The 20,624-nt window shown below is 44.7% G+C and overlaps 1 protein-coding gene across 1 annotated transcript in view; it reads left to right on the top strand.

Annotated features, from left to right (window-relative positions):
- The first annotated feature begins 6,077 nt into the window (after positions 1-6,077).
- DPY19L1 (dpy-19 like C-mannosyltransferase 1) overlaps positions 6,078-20,624 on the top strand; it is a 116,495-nt gene continuing 101,948 nt past the window's right edge. The window contains exon 1 of the mRNA XM_027863955.1: positions 6,078-6,378. Within this exon, the coding sequence (XP_027719756.1) occupies positions 6,078-6,378 (301 nt within the window). The remainder of the gene's footprint in view (positions 6,379-20,624) is intronic.

The raw sequence follows: 20,624 nt of genomic DNA, 5'->3' as shown, positions 1-20,624 counted from the left end.
GGGCAGCTGTTAGAGAGAAAAGGGCAAAGAGGAAGAAGGGAGGAACGTTTTAAACAGGTGGGATAAGGAGGAAAGAGGGATTCTTGTAATTTTCAGCTGCTTTTTCTCTTGATTTACACTTCCTACCATTGTCCAGTACTGTCTAGAGGGAGGAGGAGGCGCACAAATAAAGGCCCTGACCCCCTCTCCGTTCCTCCCTCATTCTTCACTTGTCTCCACTTTTAGCCTACGCCAGGTTCATCATCCTGTCCTCATCCCACAACTCCTGCTCCAGATGTGGAAACAAAATGCCCAGCAGAAGCTTCCTCTTTGAAGAAGAAAGGACACTGAATTTAATGAATTGGGCATTTTTCCTTTTCCTTTTTTGATATTATTTTAATCAATAGATCAATAAACATTTATTATTTACCATATGCCAGGCATTGTGTAGTGTGATGGGGACATGAAGACAAAATCCAAACACCCCCAGCCTTCAAGGAGATCACACTTTACTGGAGGAGATCACATGGACATAAGTAGGTACATACAAAATATTTGTGAGGTAAATCACTTTAATTTGGTGGGGTCGGGGCTGGGGGACTGTCAGCAGTGGAGATAAGTCAGGGTAGCCACACTGGAGCTGCCTAAAGGGAGATGAGGGCAAGCAGAAGAGCATCCGTTCTTGAATCCCAAAGACCCAGTCTGTGGCCTCTGGCCTTTGGAAAAAGGTGGATGTCAGGGGAGTCAGGGAGGAGAGGAGACACATGGAAAAACCTTTTCAAATTATAAACTTAATAACCACTCACAAAAACAATCAAACACATAGGGCAGCTGCATGGCATAGTTTATTGGGTGCTGAATTTGAAGTCAGAAGACTTGAATTCAAATCCTGCTTCATACACTTGCGAGCTGTGTGACCCCTGGACAAGTCCCTTAACCTTTGCCTGCCTCAGTTTCATCTGTAAAATTGGGGTAATTGCAGCCCAGGGTTGTTGAGGGGATAAAGTGAGGTAATATATGTGAAGTGTTTTCCAAACTTTAAAGCAGTATATAAATGTTAAGTTAATAACGTAAGATAAAGAATAAATCTTTACTTGGTATATTTTTTGTTGTACATTGACAGTGGCCTGATAGTTATAACATTATTTGTGATGGGTGTTGAAAGAGCTCTACAGTTGGGGGGTGGTCCCAGCCTGGATTTTCACAAGAGTTTAGTGATCCTTTATATAGTTTGCAGATTTAAAACTTCTGGCCCAGACTTTAAAATGTTTCAAAACAACCATCTTTATAAAGGGATTTTGCTATCTTGAAAACATAAGATAATAGTGGAAATTGAGAATTCATTGCTGAAGGGTAGAATCTTTTTAGGATACTGGCTTTTTCTGTGGATTGAGAAAAATCCAATTGACTGACCTCATAGATGGAAAGAAATTAGTATGCGAAAGTATTGTGAAAACACCAGAATCTCTTTAAGTGTCAGAAAACCTTTTAAAATTGAAATACATAGGTTGTGAGACAGGATTGTGACATAGGGGGTCACTTAAAACAACAAACTAATGAGGTTCTTTAAATCTTTCATAAGTATAAAGAAAAGCATTTCCATTTTTGAAACACTAAGTGGCAGGAAATCTTGTACAATGGCCCAGTGTGAAATCTGAAGGGATCAAAACGTAATTCAATTTGAAGCTTCAAGAAAGTAAAATACTCACAAAGTTTACCCTAAGAAGCAGTTGCATGCTTTGCTCTCTCTCTTTTTCACTGTCTTTAAACTTTTCTGTTTCCTTCTATATTGCTTGATTATTAAACAATTAATGTTAAAAAAGCATAAACCCTTAACGTTTGACAAGATCAAAACAAATGACATATTATAAACTCATGATGATAGTTCATAGTGCTCACTAACTCAACAAATACTTGGTCATTTTCTTTACTCCTATTTTTAGTTCAATTGTTTAATTTTTAAGCAAAACAATCAATACTGTACCAAACTACTGATATTATGAGTCACTTCCCAACAAATAACCTATCTTATAATTCCTTCCAACAAAATAATCGACGTTTTTTTTATTAAAAAAAAAATGAAACTTTCATTGTTGAACACTACAATTATTTTCCTTTCATCCAACCTTTCTTTGTAACAGAGGAAAAGAAACAAAATAAGCTACACAGTGACTAACAGTGCCCGATGAGATATCTGTACCAGTCAATATTGTTAGTTTGTACTGGGTCAGAACAAAATGCGCTAATAATTCTTAAATTAAAAAAAAAAGTTTTTTAAACCAATCAAATATTCATTGACTTAATCAGTGATCACTAGGAAACAGTATAGGTTCATTCAGAGTGAATTATACTGGCTTAGCCACATTTCTCCAAGAGAAGATAGGTGAATTTCCCCCTCGGTGTTCCTTAGGACTCTGATTCCCAGGAGTCGGCTAGTCCAGGTAGTGAGAGCTCATAAGTAGGAGCGCAGTGAAGTAGGGGAGGGGACCCATGTGAGTGCACTTCTTGGCTTATGTTGGCCTTGGGCAAGCGCACCTTTTCTGACCCTCAGCATGCTCCTCTGTACGATGGAGGGAAGGCACTAGACGGCCTCTAAGGTCCCTCGTAGCTGTGAGGTTTTCATTTACATTATTGTAGGTGTCGTGTATGTTATCCAGGTTCTGCTTTCTTTGCTCTACATCAATTGATAGCAGTCTTCCCACATTTCTTAGAATTCCTCAGAGTCACCATTTGTAATTGTGTGATATTGCTATGCCGGTTCAGCAGTGGACACTGTTTCTGGTTCCTTGCTACCACAAAAAAAGTTTTAAAAGATTGTTGCTCTGAATACTTTGGTATTGGTACTTTCCGTTTGGTCTTCTTGAGACAGATTGGTTTTCAGTGGCGTTTACTCTTTCTCCAAATCTGGACAAGCTTAATGGGCCTAGTCATAGCTGGGCATAACCAAACAGAGGTGATCCCCAAATGTAATCCGCCTGATCTGTGTTAAATATGATCAAGTCCTATTTCTTTGGGGATTTCTAGTGGCCTCTATAAACCAGAGCATCTTCTTGAAGTATAAATAGTTCAAATTATGAGAGTAATCATCAGAAAGATCCCAGATCCAATCACAAAGACTGTCAGGAGGCAGTCATCTCCAGTTGTTCCTTGGTCTTCGTTCCCACTGAAGCACGTCAACAAGGGAAAAGAGTTGGAGTCATCATGGGTTCCTGTTTCTGGTTGTTCTTTGCAGGCGAAATAGCTGCTGAAGGAAGACGCTTTTAAACTTCTGAACCAGAAACTGAGAGGAACCAGCAGAATCAGACTCAACTGATCTAGTGGAAGGCAAAGAAGAAAGCTGACCCAGCCCTCCCTGCACCCCACTGGCCTAAGGTGGTCACTGTGGGGCAGGACGGGCTGGGGGTGGGGAGAAAGAGGTGGGAAGAGAGAGAAAGGGAGTGGGCAGAGAGAAAAGAGAGGGAGAGGGCAGAGGGGGAGTGGGAGAAGGAAGCTGGACCATTATTTAGAAGCCACAGATGGAACTGCTTAGCTATCTTTTAAAAAGCCCTCATAACATTGTAAAGGAAAAACAATCAGTCAAAAAGCATTAAGTGTTTATGTGTCTGGCATTCTGATAAGCATTGAGGATGCAAAGACAAGGATGAAGCAGTCCTCAAGGAGCTTACCTTTTAACGACAGAGATGTATCCAGACACAAATACATTCCGAAATAAATGCACAATGAATACTGAGTCATTTTGGGAAGGGCCTGGAAAAGGCCTCATGAAGAAGGTGGTACTTGGGCTGAGTCCTGAAGGAAACCAGAGATTCCAAGAGGCTGAAGTGAAACACTGAGACAGCTAGGTGCGACTGGAGCAGGGCCTGGGTCTGACTGGTTGAACAGCAGAATGAAGGCAGGGGAGCCACGGAAATTTGCTGGATAGGGGAGTGATGGGATTAGGCTGTGCTGGCAGCTGGGTGGAGGGCTGAGTCTGGAGGTAGGGAGACATCTCTAGTAGTCCAGGAGGGAGGTGATGAGGATCTGAATCAGGATGGTGGCTGGTGAGGAGGGAGGAGGGGAATCTGCTCGAGGGTTTGTGGAGACAGAAGCCCTAGGAGCTGATTGGGTCACAGGTAAGAGTAATGGAAAAGGTAAGCAAGCCAGAGCTTTGAGATACCACAGTAATGGGACTTCCAGGGGTGATGAATCAGAAAATGAAGCTCGGAACACGAAGGCGGATGGATAGAAGATGGAGAGAGGGGAGGAAGGGCAGCAAAGTCAGATGCAGTGGAGAGGTGAAGAAAGTGAAGGATGACTGTTGGTGGCTTCAGTTCGAAGACAGCTTACACCATTTAAAAGCAAGTGGGAGAGGAAAGGAAGTTGAGGCGCCTATTTGATAACTGTTTATTTTTCAAGCAGTATTTATTTTGTCTCCCTGTCACCTCTTCTACACCCCCCCACCGAAAAACCAAACCCAGCCCTGACGAGTAGGAGTAGCAAGCAAAACACATGGCCGAGCTGCCCACGTCCACACCCAGTGTTTCTGCCTGTCAGTCAGTCCATCTGCTTCTCCCCCCAGAAGGGAGGTATAATTCCCGATCACTGGGCCTCTGGAATTGTTGGGAATTCTCAAGTGTTTCTAACTTGTTCCATTTAGACGGCTTTTCCAAGGGGTTTGGATGAATGAGCAAGGGAGGGGAGGGAAGGAAAAGGGGAGAGCGGTGGGAGCCCCGGGCACGTTTGTAGACATAAGAACGCTGACCCCCAACATCTGCAACATCTGGTGTTCCTCCAGTTATGCCTTCATTTTGATTTCCTTTTCCATCCAACTTTTCCTTAGGGCCGGAGTACGGCTCTGTTGTACGGGTTCTCAGTCTTTGTCAGTGATGTTAAACTCCCAGATTTGAAGGCCGATTGTGACCGCGTGTCCACGAGCGTTAAAGTCGTGGATTACCCTGGGTCCCCCAAGGGGGCTCCCGGCCTCCCTGCGTCCGGCGCCGGCGCCCCGCACTCGTGGCAGCGCTGACCGGGGCTTTCCCTGGTGACCCTCACCCGGAGCCCTGGGAGGGCAGGCGCATGCGCCCTTCCTGGGTGTCCTGGAGGCATTTCAGGCGTGTCCGGGTTTCGTGGCGGATACCGGAAAGTCTGCCCCTTCTCCAGCTCATTGTACAGATGAGAAAACTGAGGGTGAAGTGACTCGCCCAGGGTGACACAGCTAGGAAAGGTCAGGCCAGATTTGACCTCACGAAGATGAGTCTTCCGGACTCCAGGCCCCGCGCTGCCCCGCCTCCTGGGGAGGAAACTGAGGCTGGCGAGGTCCGGGGCAGCCCCCGGCGTAAGAGGAAGCCGGGGATGCGGGTCTCCCGCCTCCGAGCCTGGCTGCCTCTCCCTGCCCTCCTCCAGGCTGCGGGTCGCCAGGACGTTCCCCAGGCCGCCCAGGAGCGAACCCGACCCTCCCCGAGGGAATGGGGGTGAACTTGGTAAACGCACGAGGCCGGGGAGAGGAGGGGGCGCCGGGCTCCCGAGGGCAGGCCGGAACCTCGGTCTCGCTGCACTCGGTCCCCGGGAGGGGGACCCCGCGGACCACGGCCGGCGTCCACGTGGGGCAGAGGCGAGGGAGCGCTCCGATCCCGGAAGTGCGCGCGCCCGCGGCAGGCGAGGAGGGCCGGAACGGCGAGTGTGTGCGCTCACGCGCGGGGCCGCGCGGTGGGCGCCCGGCGGCTCGTTCCCTCCCCCTCCGGCCGCCCCTCCTCCCCAGCGTTCTTCCGTCGCCCTGACAACCAGAGGCCCCGCCGCCTGGGCAGCCGCGAGCCGTTGGGGGCGTGGCTCCGGGTGCGGCCCCGCCCCCGGCTGCGGCGCTGGCCAATCGGCGCGGCGCGTCCTCGGCCCGGCTGGCGCCCCGCGGGTCCCGCTGATCCCGCCCGCGCTCCGTCAGCCCGTCAGTCAGTCGGTCCATCCGCCCGCCAGCTCGCTCGCTCGCTCGCTCGCAGCCCGGCGGGCGGCCAGTCCGACGCTCGCTCGGAAGGAGAGGGGGCGCGCTGGCCGCGGCGCCGCCCGAGGGAGGCTCGCCGCGCCCGTCCCGGCGGCGTCCGTCCGAGGCGGGCGCGGACTATGAAAAGATGGTCGTGCAGGCGCGGAGCAAGCACCGAGAGGCGGCGGCCGCTGCCCCCCGCGCCTCCCCGCAGCCGCGCCGGGCCGTGGGCGCCGGCGATCCCGAGCCCGAGCTCGAGCTGCCCGGCGGCCGCGGGCTCTCGGCGGCGCCCCCCAGCGGCGGGCGGCGGCCCGGCAGGAAGGGGCAGCGGCCCGAGTCCGCGCACCCTACTCGCAGCCTCCTGTCCCGTGTGTCGGCGGGGCTCCGCGCGCGGCTGGGCCAGCGCCCGGCGGGGGGCCGGGGCCGGACGTGGACCACGCTGCTGCTCGGTGAGCGGGCCGGGCGGGGGCGGGGCGGGGGGCGGGGCCGGGCGGGGCGGGGCGTGCCAAGTTGGGAGCCGGCCCTGACCGTGACCCCCGCCTACCTGGCGTGCCTGGGCCCGGCAGCTCAGACTACTTGTGTTTGGATTCGGGGGGTGGGGGTGGGGGGTGGGTCCCGGCTCCTTCCTGGCCCGGGGGACGAGGTTGACCCTCTCCCCCTTTCTCGTTCCATTCTTCTCTCCCCGTGGCCCCCAGGATCCCTCCCAGAGCTGGCCCGGGAGGTCCAGGCCGCCGGGTCCGAGACCGCCCCGAGTGGGCTGTGATCGGGCGGCTCCGCTTTCGCCTGAGCGCGGGTTCAGTTCTACAAGGCGGGGGGAGGGGCGGAGGAACTTGGGGTTTCGTCTGCGTGGCGAGCTCCCGGTGTGGAAACTCTCCTCTAATGCAAATCAGCAGCCCTCTGTTAGTAACTTCGGGATCCGGGGCTGGAGGGGACTTCGGAGGCCGGGGCGTCCTCCCCCAACCCCTCCCCATCTAATGGAACTTGCCAGGGTTGGGGGCTCTCCCGTCGTGCCCCTTCTCTCCCTAAATGCTGGTCAACGAACGGCTCGTAGCTGCCGTAACGGGACAGTCGGCTTAGAGCTGATTTCAGAGTTGGTGAGAGGGGGGATCCCGCTGTGCAAACGCTCTCCACGAATGCCCGTCAGCAGCTCCTGTGTAACTTCCTGAAATTAGGCAGATGGAGAGCTGTGGCGGACCCCCGAGGTCGTCTAAGCCAACGCTTTTCGTTTTATAGTGGGCGCCTCATAAATGATTCGATTACTGAGCAAACAGGCTTTGCAGCTCAATTGATTTGCCCTAGGGTGTCAGAGGTGGGATTTGAACCCAGGTCCTCCTCCAGAGCCAGGGCTTTTTCCTTTGTGCTTCGTGGGGGCCACTGAGAGACTTCTCTCGTTCAGCCTGCGTTCTCTCCCTCCTTTACTGAGGAGATCGAGGTTCTTGAGCTCTCTGCTCTCCTCTGCCAGCCCCGCAGTGCTAGCTGCTTTTCTCCACGCTGTCTCCTCTTCACGTCTTCCCCGACTACTGCCCCGCACCCCAGGAGGATGGTGCGCCCTCTGTCCTCGACCCCAAGAAACCCTGCTTCCTTTCGGGGTACAGCTCCGAGGAAGCCTCTCCTGCTCCCTACCTCATCCCCCCCTTCCCGGCTAGCACCCTTAAGCCCTTATTGTTGCTTTGTAGTTTACCCTGTATTTGTTCTGTGGATACTTACTTACACGTGTTCACATTGTAGCCGCTGACACAACCTAAGCGCCAGGAGAAAAGAAATTGTTTCTTTTTTGGTTCTTGTTTTTGTATCCTCCTAGCCCGCCCCGCATTCATCAATGCTTGAGCCTCCCAGCCAGTTTGATTCAGGAGTCCCGATGTCAGCTTGCCTGCCTATGTTTATGCAGAGGCTGAGGATTTAGAGTGGGAGAATCATTTTAGTCCTACTTCAGTTTTTTTACAAGTGAGGAAACTGAGGCCTAGTGACTTGCCCAAGGTCACACTAGTAGCAAGCGTCAGTGTCCAGATTCAAATCCAGGTCTTGGGACTCTCGAGCCACTTGCTACAGTTCCTGATTCTCTTAAAACATGGGAATAGTCCAAAGAAACTACAGAATGTCAGTACTAGAAAGTGAATAAGCTTTTAAATTATTTAGTGGTTGATTTAAAACAAACAAAAAACTCTACTTTTAATGCTCCATAAGTAGTCTTTCTTCATGGTTAAAATATTTTGTCCAACTGGTCGACTTTTAGGGGGAAATATTAACTAAGTCAAGATGGAGTTTTTATTCAGATGGTAAAACAGCAAAATTTTCAAAGTTAAATGGTAAATTGATAATCATTTCCTTTACCAGCCTAATACTGTCTTTTTTGGATAGGGCTACTAATTCAACTCTATGTCTTTCTCCCCAAAGACCATTTAGGCACTAAAGGCTTGGAGTCAGAGATGAAGTCAGGGCTAGGGGACACAGCAAAGTGCCCCTTAGAGAGGCAGAATTGTAGATTGAGAAGGAACTTCCTCAGAGGTTCAGTCCCTTCACGATAAGATCTATCACTTTAGTCTCATTAGGGATTAATCAGCCACAAACATTTCTGGGAGTGGAGTGGGGAAAGAAACCCCCTTCAAGTTCTCCCATAAGGTGTTTTTTTTTTTAAAGTAGAGAAAATTTTATTTAATTACACTTCTTCCCCCCCCCCCCAATTAGGAAAGCTTCAAAGAAACTTTGAATGTGAGAAACTATAACTGAGTGGTTAACTCTCTGTGCTTCTTAGGTAAATTTATTTTAGCCAAGTAAAATAAATATATAATATTAATTTGAAAACTGATGACAGGATGAATTCCTATGTTTACGAGGCCCCTCTGCAGACACAAAGGACTTCTGTACCTGTGTTGTTTCACTCACTTTATCATTAATGGCAGCAATCTGCTTCATTCAGGGAGACATACATTGATGTAAGTCGTAGAATAATTATGTCATATTTTGCTGAAAAATATGTTTCTTCTCTTCCTGCATGTTTTGTATGAGCCTTCCTTTTTTGCAGGATAGGTCAGATCACTAAATCTGAGATGCAGGGGCATCCTGGAGCCCTCTTAGTCCAGCCTGTCTGGACAAGTAAGTGGTCATCCAGCCTTTACTGGAAGACTCCTAGGGAGAGAGAGGATGCTGTGCGTTTTACTTCCAGACTGTTCTGATTGTTTAAAAGGCTCTTTGTGGCTTCTGCCCATTTCTTCTAGCTGTGTCCTCTAGGACCAAGCAGAACAGAATCCTCCATATAACAGCACTTCAGACACTCAGGCAACTAACATATTCTCTTTAAATCTTCTCTTCACAGATAACGTATTTAGTGTTGCCTTCCTTGTCTTTTGCTTGTGAAGTCAGATTACTAAACCCAGTTATAGGATTATACATTTTTTCTCTATTTCATCTTAGTAGATTCAGCCTATTATTCTAACCTCTGGAGATCCTTTCAATCCACAAATCAGTCCTGGACCCTTTCTTATGCCCTTACTGTGTGCCAGGTACTGTGCTAAGTGCTGAGAGTACACATTTAGTAGAAAGAAAGACCAGCCCTGCTGCCAAGGGGCTTATATTCTAATGAGGGAAGACTAAGTATAAAAGGAAGCTGAAAAAAAGGAGGAGAGGGGAGACAGAAGGCCAGCTGGAATGCAGCACATGTTCTCCACGTCAAGGGGAGGAAGGAGAGCTGGCTGGCCGGGCACCCTCCTCTCTGAGGGACAGGCCCTGTGGAGAGACCGTTGCTTCTAACGTGCCAATTCCAGGGCTGGAGTGAGCTGGAGTGTAGGAAGCCAGGAGAGGACTTTGTAGTCATGACTGCCGCTCAGGACATCATCAATCCCTCCTACTTTTCTGTTCTTGGCAGATTTGATAAGAAGGCCCACTGTGTCTCTATTTAGTCCAGATCACTGATAAACATGTGGAAAAGTACAGAGTCCCCACAAATTCCTGGAGACCTTCCGAGCTGACATTGACCCATTGATGACTCTTCTAGGTATTGGAGCCAACCATTCCACAGTTCTGAATCTCCTAACAGGACTCTCATCTGGCTCTTCAGACACAAGGTTGTCCTGAGAGAGCTTTGCTGAAGCTTCATATTCTATGGCCTCAACATCCCCCGATTAGTGTGTCAGGAAGAAATTAGTTTAGTCTGGCATGACCAATTCTTCTTTTTTAATATTATTTTTCCCCCAATTACATGTTAAAACAATTTTTAACTTTTTTTTAAAGTTTTGAGTTCCAAATTCTATTCTTCCTTCATTTTCCTCCCTGTTTCCTGAGATGGTAAGCAATCTGATGCAGGTTATACATGTGTAATCATGTAAAACATTTCCATATTAGTCATTTTGTATAGGAAGACTTGAACAAAAAAAAAAGAATAAAAGAAAGAAAGTGAAAGCTGCAGTCTGCGTTCAGACAATATCAGTTCTTTCTCTGGAGATGGGTAGTATGCTTCATCATCTGTAATTTTGGGTTGTCTTGGATCATTGTATTGCTGAGAAGAGCTAAGTCATTCTCTTGGTTCTGTTCACTTCACTTGGCATCAGTTCATATAAGTCTTTTCTTTTCAGGTTTTTCTGAAATCATCCAGCATGTCATTTTTTTTTTAAGGCAATTGGGGTTAAGTGACTTGCCCAGGGTCACACAGCTAGTGAGTATCTGAGGTCAGATTTGAACTTGGGTCCTCTTGACTCCAGGGCTGGTGCTCTATCCACTGCGCCACCTAGCTGCCCCCATGCCATTTCTTATAGCATAATAATATTCCATCACAATCTTATACCACAGCTTGCTTAGCCATTCCCCAATTGATGGATATCTTCTTGATTTCCAGTTCTTAGCCACCACAAAAAGAGTTGCTATAAATATTTTTGTACAAGTAGGTCCTTTTTCCTTTCATTTTTTTTTTTTTTGATCTCTTTGGAATGTAGACTTAGTAGTGGTATTGCTGGATCAAAGAGTATGCGTGGTTTGTTTTAGCCCTTTGGACATAGTTCTAAATTGCTCTTCAGAATGGTTGGATCAGTTCACAGCTCTACCAGCAGTGCATTAGTGTGGCATGACTTATTCTTAATGAACCTCTGCTGGCTCTTGGTGATCCTGGCTTCCCTTTTTAGATGTTCATAAATCATCTCTTTAATAATTTATTCTGAGATTGTCCTGGGACTAAGAGGCAGATTCCTGAGTCTATAGTTTGCCTGTTCAACCCTTAGCCTTTTTTGAAAAGAAGGGCATTTCCCCATCTCCAGTTCCACAATCCTTCTCCCATTCTTTATGATCCTTCAGAGGTCATTACCAAAGGCTGGCAGTCACCCCTGCCAGCTCTTTCTTGGTACTTGGTGATGTTGTTGACTGTTTATAAATAACGCTAAAGTGACCTATGTACCATTCTTCCTGAGTATCTGCAGGTACTTGTTATACACCTGACAACCTACTGCCTGTGGGCCCTGGCAGAGTCACTTCTCCTGCTGGGCCCCAGGCTTCAGTGGAAGGAGGTGGCTTCCCAGGAGTTAGATATGCCAACAAAATCACTGGTTCAGCCCAGAAAAGTATGAGCTCATTCCAAGTGGAGAGAAGGGACGGTGCCCCGGGGCTCCTGGGCCATGTTCTCTGGTGGGCTTTGGCTGCTTGCCAGCCATCTTCACAGGTATCAGGTGTGTGGAGGAATGGTGGATCAGCTCCTGACACGTGATGCCCTGAGGGAGGATCTGCATGGGGCAGAGAAGGGAGCTTCTGGGAATCACTGCCTCCTTTCAGATGACTGCCTGGAGCTCAGATGGAAATTGTGCCCTACAGAGATGCTTGGTGTTTAATGCTGCTTTACAAAATGTCTGGCTTTCTCTTCTGCCCTTCCGCAGGGATGACAGTCGACCTGATCAAAGATTACTCGCTGGCCTCTGGTCAGCAGATGGTGACCTTTTTTTTGTGGCTTTGTGATCCTGGAGCAGAATTCGAAGCTGATATTTAAGAACATTGATTGAGCAGACAGGGCAAGTACCTGAGCTGCACTTCACAGGTGTTTGAAGGGATTTAGTTTGGCAAATTTGTCTCCATTGGAAATGGGCACTAGAGTGGAACGGCCCTCTGTGTGCTTCACATCATTGCTTGGACTGTATTCAAAGCTCTTTAGACTCATTTCAGGGATTATGATAAAGAGAATCTTAGAACTTGAGAGTTACAAGAGACCTTAACAACTTGTTGTCCTGTAGGAATAGCATCTTCACTACCTTGACCAAGGGTTATCCTTGGGCACTTTGGGCACCGAGTAGCCATTGCATTGTTGGGCAGCAGTCACTGTAATCAAGTTCTGCCTTGCATTGCCAAACCCTCTTGCACAACTTGACATAGTGTTTCTTGGCCAAGGATTTCTCCCCAGAAGTCCACCTACCTGGTTTCACTGTAGCACAGGAGGGATCCTAGCTTTTCAAAATCTTGTACCAGAGGAACCCATGCTCTCAAGTCCTACAGAATTTGAAAGGCGTGGGTGACACGCCCTGTGGCGGACTGTGACCTGTATTTGGAGGACCAGCTTAATTAAATTTGAAGGGATTTATCATCCAAAGGTTGACCCTGGAGTGATTAAGTTTTCTCAGCAAGTGAGAAGGGGCAGGGTGAGCATAGTATTTACTGATGAAATTAGACATCTTTTGAAATACTGAAGCCTTTTTTTGTGAACAAAGTATTTGTCTTCATTTTGAAATAGTTTTAGATTGAAGTAGTGACAGTTACATAATAAGGTACATGCTTGAAAAGCAGTTCATGCTGGCAGTATCTAGGGTTCCTTAAAGTTTAACCCAGCAGCTCTAGGCCTCTTATAGGGGCATCAGGATGATGGGGTAGAAAAAACAGAGACCTGGGGTCTGAAGGCCTGGAATTTAGTTCTGTTTCTCCCAGTCCTTCTATGATGTCAGATAAGTGACTTCCTTTCTGTAGAATGGGGGTGTAGACTCTATCTGGCATTTATTTATCGTTAAATTAAATAGCACAGTGCCTTGTATGTAGGAAGGGCTTAATAAATGCTCATTAACTGACTGACTAAATGATCTTTAAGGCCCTTCCAGCTCTAAATTTCTGTGATTCAGTAAAAGACTCATAAGCAGTGAGATGAAGAAATGTGGGATTAAGTGAGGGCCCTCTTCCATTTTCTAAGTGAGTCGGGGCTCCATTGGGGTTTACAGAAAGTACTTGTAAAAAAATTGATCAGGTTCTTCTATTCCGATTACTTCCTACATTTAGAAGCTATTGCTTTCTAAATGATTTTGTGATGAACTAATTATTATACCCAGGGATGAAAAAAACAGGCTGAAAACATAGAAATGAAGAATCCTATTGATATTTATTGAAGGATATTCTTTGTAACCAGTAGAAGTATAGGGAAGGATAGAGATGAGATGGGAGCTCCTCAGATTGGATCCTTGCCACTGGGTTTAGTTGAGTCTCCACTGTCATCTGAGCAGCCTATTGTCTCAATTCAGCTAGTAGTGAAGAGGGCTAAATGGCTGGTAGAAGATTGGGGGGCAAGTCTCACAGGTCTTGCACCAGTCATAATCTTCTACCAGCTACAGAATGTGGACAGCACAGAGGGGTATGACTTTAGATCAACCAGTAGATGGGGGGCAGAGTGGGGAGGAGAGAAGCACCTCGGCACCTCTGGGGCTAGCTGAGGTGGTGGGGGGGGGTTGTGCACACTTGGTGCTAGCTTTAGGTATCAACATCACCTCTCGAGATGACTCATGAGCTTTCCTATCTGTGGCCCCATAGAGACCTTTAAGTCTCCTGGTTCCTAGGGCTTCTAGGGTTGTGGTTGGCTGAATGGGATGATCAGCTTAGAATCAGAAAGCTCATCTCTCTGATTGCTGCATAAAATGCCAAAATATGTTATCTTTACGAGCTAGGACGCTGCACACACCTGCCTCAGTTGGGCTGAAATGAGCATTGGCACAATTCTGGAATCAGGAAGAGGTCTTCTTAGCGGTGTAAGGTACAATGCAAAATAATGAAATTTCAATCAGTGACATAAACAAAGCAGAACAACAGCAGGAGTATCTTAAAGAATTTTCTTTGGTCACTGGCTTTGCTAGTGCCCAGGGATTGGCCCTGAGGGAAGAGACATACCAGCAGCCTTGTTTTGAGGAGTTACCATTTCCCCCGATACATTTCTGGTAAGTAGTTAATTCATTTACAAGGATAACATTTGTAATTTTAGAAACCCTAAATAACATACACACACACACACACACACACACACACACACACACATATAAGTAATGAACAGGGCTAATTTTCTCGAAGGCATTTCGGCAATCAAAGTTTTGTTGGCCTCAATACAGGGAACAATCAATCAACAAGAATTGAGTAAGTTCTCTCACTGGGAATATAAAGGTTACATTCTAATGGGGGAGATAACAGGTACATAAATGGGTCTATATAAGGTGCAGAGGGAAGCCACTAGCAGCTGTAGGGATCAGGAAAGGTCTCTTGACTAGCTTCATCTTGAAGAAGGTAGTCAGTGCTTTGGACTTAGCTGGAGGCTAAGAGAGCATTTGTAACGTGGGTAATAACCGGTGAAAAGGCATGGGCATGAGAGACCAGGTATGGGCTCTGAGGAACAGCCAGGAGGCCTGGAGGCCACAGTGCATGGAGGAAAGCACTATGTATGCAAGGGGATTGGGAAGATAAGAAGGGACCAGTTTTAGAAGAGTTTTAAATGCCAAACTAGAAGAAATGAGAAGTTTCTGCTTGACCTTAAGAGGTAACAGAGCCACTGGAGATTGAATAGTCGGGAGATATATACGGTCAGACTTAGGCTTTAGCAAAATCACTGGCAGCCCTGTGGACAAAACACTGTAGTGGGGAGAGACAGCCGGAGATCTCGAGGAGGCCATTTCAGTAGTTCATTCAGGAGATGATGTCATTGGTCCTCTTTGAGAACAAAGGAGAAACCACAGCAACAGTGACAAGGAGAGATGATGGGGGCCCCCACTAGGGATGTTAAGAGCAGGGAAAAAAGAAAGGGGGCGCTGGGAATGGAAAGAGCTGAAGGCTGGGGTAGAAGGAATGGGAAAGTGGACAGGAAGAAAGAAGACATAAATTACAAGATATAAATAAAGCTATAGATGGGGAGGCAGAGAAATCGAGAAGGGAAAGGAATGATGAAAGGGGTGGGTTGAGTGACTTAAAAATGTAGGTAACAGTGCTAATTTGCTTTTAAAATATTATATTGGACTATTAGCCAGCATGCTGACTACAAGACTATGTCTATAATTTAGGTAGGATAGGAAATTTGATTTTTAAAACGTTCCCAAATTAGTTAGCCATTTTTGTCTTTTAATGTCAATTTTTGGTTGACTAAGAAGTTCTTGGTAAGAGACAGAACTGGTTGGAGTACGTGATAGTAATGGATGCTCGTATAACTATGGCATGTGATTAATTTATGCAAGAACATAGATACTATTAAATATACAGCTTGAAAAAAAGACCTTATTTTATTTTTGACCAAGAATCTGATGTCTAGTTAAACAGAAAGAATTGTAATTATGCATATGGATTTGCCTACCATATACCAAATTTTTTAACATTAGGAGCTCTCTGTTGGTGTAAGTTCATGCTATTTGTTAAGTTCTAAAAACCTACTGTGTTTATTTATAAGCACCTTTGCCACAGCAAATGTTGCTCAATAAGTTAATCCTAAGAATCATAGAAACTATTTACTCCTTCTTAGGGTATTTGTCATTTGGTTAACTTTCTCCTTTATCACTTTTTTTTAAAAATTAAATTTTATCTTTTATAAATCAATAAAAACTGGAGTTCTCTTCCTAATACCTCCCCTTTCTCCAAATGAGAAAGAAAAATAAAACCATTGTTATAAACATGTACAGTCAAGCAAAACAAATTCCTACATTGACCAGGGACAAAAAAAAAGTCTTAATCTGCACTCTGAGCCTATCACGTTTCTATCAGGAGGTAGGTAGGTAGCATGTTTCAACATGAGTCTTCTGGAATCATGGTTAAGCACTGCATTGTTGATTAGAGTTCTGAAGTCTCTGGGTTATTTGCCTTTATAATAGTGCTGTTATTTTATTATGTGTTCTCCTGGCTCTGCTCACTTTATTCTTTGTCAGTTCATACAAGTCGTCCTATGTTTTTTCTGAAATTGTTCCCTTCATCATTTCTCATAGCACAGTGGTATTCTATCACATTCGTATACCATTACTTTTCAGCCTTTACTCAGTGGATGGGTACCCCCTTCAGTTTCCAATTCTTTGCTATTGCAAAAAGAGTTTCTATAAATATTTTTGTACATAATCATAGTATTTTTTAGGACTAATCCTTCCCTTAATCTGCTTTACCTCTTATTCCCTTCTCTTTTATTTCCCTGTTGAATGAAATATAATTCTGTATCCAAGAGTGTGTGTGTGTGTGTGTGTGTGTGTGTGTGTGTGTGTGTGTGTGTGTGTGTGATGTTCATATGTGTGGTTCAGGTGTCACTTGTTCCCCCAACCTTTCCTTCCTTGTTTGCATATTGTGTGCGATAATTTTCCCCGTCCTTCCTTTGCACCCTCCTGCAGTATATTCCTTGTCCCTTTCCTTTCCGTTCATCTTTTAAGATCGTCAAAACATAACAGAACCACTCTCAGACCTCTGTCTTTTTAGTACCTTTACGATTCGTGATGATGATAGGGTTCTGAGGGGACATGTGTATCATCTCCTCATATTAGAATGTAAACAGTGTGTCCTTATTTAGTCCCTTATGGTTGTTCTTTAATCTACCTTTTTACATTTCTCTTAACTCCTCTGTTTGCCCTTCAAAGTTTCTACACAGCCCTGGCCTTTTTATCAGGATTGTTTGGAAGCCCTATATCTCATTAAAGAGCTATTTATTATACTCAGAAAATCAAACTCAGCTTTGCTGGGTAACGTTATTCTTGGTTGTAAGCCATTATCCATTGTCTTTTGGAATGTTGTATTCTAGGCTCTCTACTCCTTTAGAGTGGTGGCTGCTGAATCTTGTGTGATCCTGACTGGGGCTCCTTGACACTTGCATTCTTTTCCCTTGGCTGCTTGTAGCATCTTTCTTTGACCTGGAAGCTCTGAATTTTGAGAATATTCCTAGGACTTTTCATATGGCAGTTTTTCTCAATAAGTGATGTGGTTTTTCTTCCCCTGCTGGAACTTTGCCCTCTAGTCCTAAGAGATAGTTTTCTTTTATGATTTCTTGAAATATATGTAGGCTTTTTTCCTTTTCCTTTCCTTTTTTTTTTTGATGATGGCTGTAAGGTAGGCCATTGATTCTACTCGACCTCTTCTCTTTGCTTTGAAATACCTTGTGGGTTTTTCTTTTCTTTATTTCTTTTTTCTTTTTTTTTTTTTTTTTTGCTTTTGTCTTTTTTTTTTTTTTAACGTATCTTGGTATCTCCTGGAGTCTTTTTTTTTCTCTTTGGTCCACTTCTTAGGGTGTTTGTTGCGTGGGTAAGATTTTTGTACTAAGCTGTTAATTCTCTTTCCAGTTCATTCTTCCACAGCTTTCATTTCTTGTCCAGTTTTTTTTTTTACCTCAACTGCTCTCATTTCATTTATAAAAGCATTTTCTAAACTCTTTTTTTAAGTTCTTGCTTCAATTCCTCTAGGAATTCTAGTCAGCTTTGTTCCATATCTTTTAATAGTGGGATCCTTTGTTTGTTTGCTCATTCTTCCAGCCTGCTTCCCTGATCTCCGACTTTATGTTTGGGTTCTGTTCAGGTTGAAGTCTTCTTACTTCTGGAGGCAACATCTGAGTTGTCTTTGGGGATTGAGTGTTTTTTATTTCAAAATGTCAGGGACAGCTAAGTCTGGGGGCCTACAAGCTTTTAGTGTTCCCAAAGTGGTCTGATTATGGGCAGCCTCTGAGTCTCCAGTCTGAACTCTGCAAGTCTCTGACCTGGGTGTGAGTCTGAGTTTGAGTGTGCTGCTGGACATGGCCACTGCGTAGCAGCTAGAAAGCACTGCTGGTTCAGAGGCACAGAGCTGCAGGCCTCCCTTTGGTCTTATAGGCTTTCCTGCTCTGGTTCATCCTACTGTAGGCTTCAGACTGAGCAGGAGGCTGGACCGGAAACCCTGGGATATGCTTCTGGGCTTGGAGCTGCCCATCTAATGCTGGCTTCTGAACTTACTCCTTGCTCAGGACACAGTTTGGGACCCATGACTGCTCTTTCCCCTGGAACCTAATTTGTGGACACAGGTTCCCTCCTCCGTCATCCCTGGATCTGAGACCTGGAACTGGCTAATAAGTAACAGCTGCCAGTCTGTGCTTGTTCCTGCACAAGGTCAGATTCTTGGGTGGGTGTGGAGCATCTTTATTCTCTGTTGTATAGCCTCTCTCTATACCAGAGTGCTCTGTATCCCTGGCTAGACCTCATCCCCAGTACCCATAGACCTCTGTCTCTCTTTGCTGACTGGGCTCAAAAATGACTTACTGTGATTCCATCCAGACTTGATCAGGTCTATTTTCTAGACATTATGTAGAGTAGTTGTTGAGGGGAGTAACCCCTGTTACTCCACCTTCTTAGCTCCCCAGATCATTCATTTTCAATCCTTCACCCTGGTTTTCTTAATGAAGTTCTTCAGTCCCAGAAATGTCAAAGACAAATCAAACAAACATTCTTGTATTTATCTTTTCCTGGTAGTTAGTAATTTTTAATACCAGTAAGTACTGAGCTTACTTCATTTCTAGACTACTATCTTTATTTTGCTGTTTGTGTTCTTTTGTTCTGTCTTTAATAGTAAATAGATGATCAGTGACTTTTAAAAGCATTTTAAGGTTGTTATTCTCCACAGAATTCTTTCTAGATTCAGTAACCCTTTTTAATAAAGAGAAGTATTTTCAGGATTTGCAGATTGCAAATTAATTACACTTTTAACTTTTCCTTTTTTTTTCTTATGCTTTATCATCTTTGTTCTTTTCTACAGCTTGGTAGAAATTAGATCTATAGAACTTAACAGGATGTTAGAGGTCATCTGGTCTAATCTCTTTATTTTACAGTTGGGGAAATGGAGGCATAGAGCATGGCTGGGCCAGAGTCAGTGTGACGGAGACCAGGTCTCCTGATTGTTTTTAAAAAATTTTAAAACAAATACCTTGTTGTGTAGCTACTGTGTGAAAAACCCTGTTTCAGAAGAGGCCAGACCCTGTTCTTCAAGAGCTTGATTCACAGCTTTCAAAGTGTGGAGCCCACAAATGAATATGTTTCTGTGGAAATATTATTGCCAGTGCTATGAGTGATGAGAAAATTCACTCAAGTTTTTGGAACTGTATAGTTTTGATATATCTAGTATCATATATCCCTTAACAATAGCACCGCATTCCTGACTTACACTAATTGCGTCAATCATTCTCCTTCTGAAATCCTTTTGCCTAGTCTGTCAGTCTCTGTTTTGTATTTGTGAATCTCCGTTTTTGATTTTTTCCCCCTCTTGGAAGTGATATTCTCTGCAGTACCACATTCTGAATTACTTTATGTAAATGAGCATTTTATCTACCATTGATGTCAAATTACTGTTACTAGCTGAGATTCCTTCTCAATTTTATAAATTAAAGAATGATAAGAAAACATTTTGATATTCAAGGATGGACAGCAGTTTGACTGAAATCCAGCTGTCTTGTGGTTGAAATAGTTGGTCAGTGAGAACAAGGGGAAAAAAAACCCAGCTTGCTGAATGTAAGGAGCTTGGATAGATTTTTTGCATTATGTTGATCTCGATTTATTAAGTGAATCTGTTTTCCTCCTGTGAAGCATTTTTCAGTTAGCATTTTAAACCATGATATTCTCTTAAAAAGTACTGGCTCCAGTTTTGGTACTTCTGCTCTTGCTTGCTTATAAACATTTAGTGAACTTTTCCATATTTAAATTGGCATTTTTGTGTTAGTACTCTCATTATTCCTGTTATTATAGATTCATTTCTTGAAAATTCTGATATATGTTCACTTCTATAGCTCTGCAATACCTGGAGGAGAAAGTAATTTCATTGATATACTTTGTGTGCTTAATTGTAATTAAAAAGATTTGTCTTCAAATAATGTCAGGAAAAGAATTTTTGTGGAGTGAGTTTGCTTATGTTTCTCTATTGTAGACATCTTTAATGGCTAATATGCACTGGTAATTGGGGCCTATTTTAGTTTACATACTAAAGAGCTTTTAATGTATGTGTACATGACTAAACTAGTTAGGACCATGGATTCAGAGCTCGAATGGACCACATGGTCAGTTAATCAACTAGCTTGTAATTTAGTCCCTCATTTTACAAATGTGGAAACTGAGGCCTAGAGAAGTTAAGAGAATACTTAAAATTTATTATTAACACTATTATATAGAACTTTAAAGTTCACAAACCACATTATATTATATTATTGTTCCTCACACCCTCCTTGTGAAGTAGATGCTATTTTTATACTCATTCTATAGACAATGAAAGTGAAGCTGATAATTTAGGTGACATGTCACATTTGAACTGTAAGTCCTTGAGTCCTGTTGCCTCTTATGAGCGCCATGCTTTGCTAAGAACAGCACTTGTTTTATATCTTAGACATGATGTTCAGATTTGTTCTCTCTTTCAGGTTCAGTCATTATGTTTAGTATTCTTCCTGTTTTCTTAAAAACTTTAACTTCCCTTTTAAGACTACTAAACGCTGAAGAAGTACTTATTGCTTTGCAAGAACTGCCTTTTT

This window comes from Vombatus ursinus, unplaced genomic scaffold (assembly GCF_900497805.2).
Source record: "Vombatus ursinus unplaced genomic scaffold, bare-nosed wombat genome assembly UNPS02014773.1, whole genome shotgun sequence".
In the NCBI taxonomy this organism is placed as follows: domain Eukaryota; kingdom Metazoa; phylum Chordata; class Mammalia; order Diprotodontia; family Vombatidae; genus Vombatus; species Vombatus ursinus.
The sequence above is the reverse complement of the archived record's forward strand: the minus strand, read 5'-3'. Positions and strand labels throughout refer to the sequence as shown.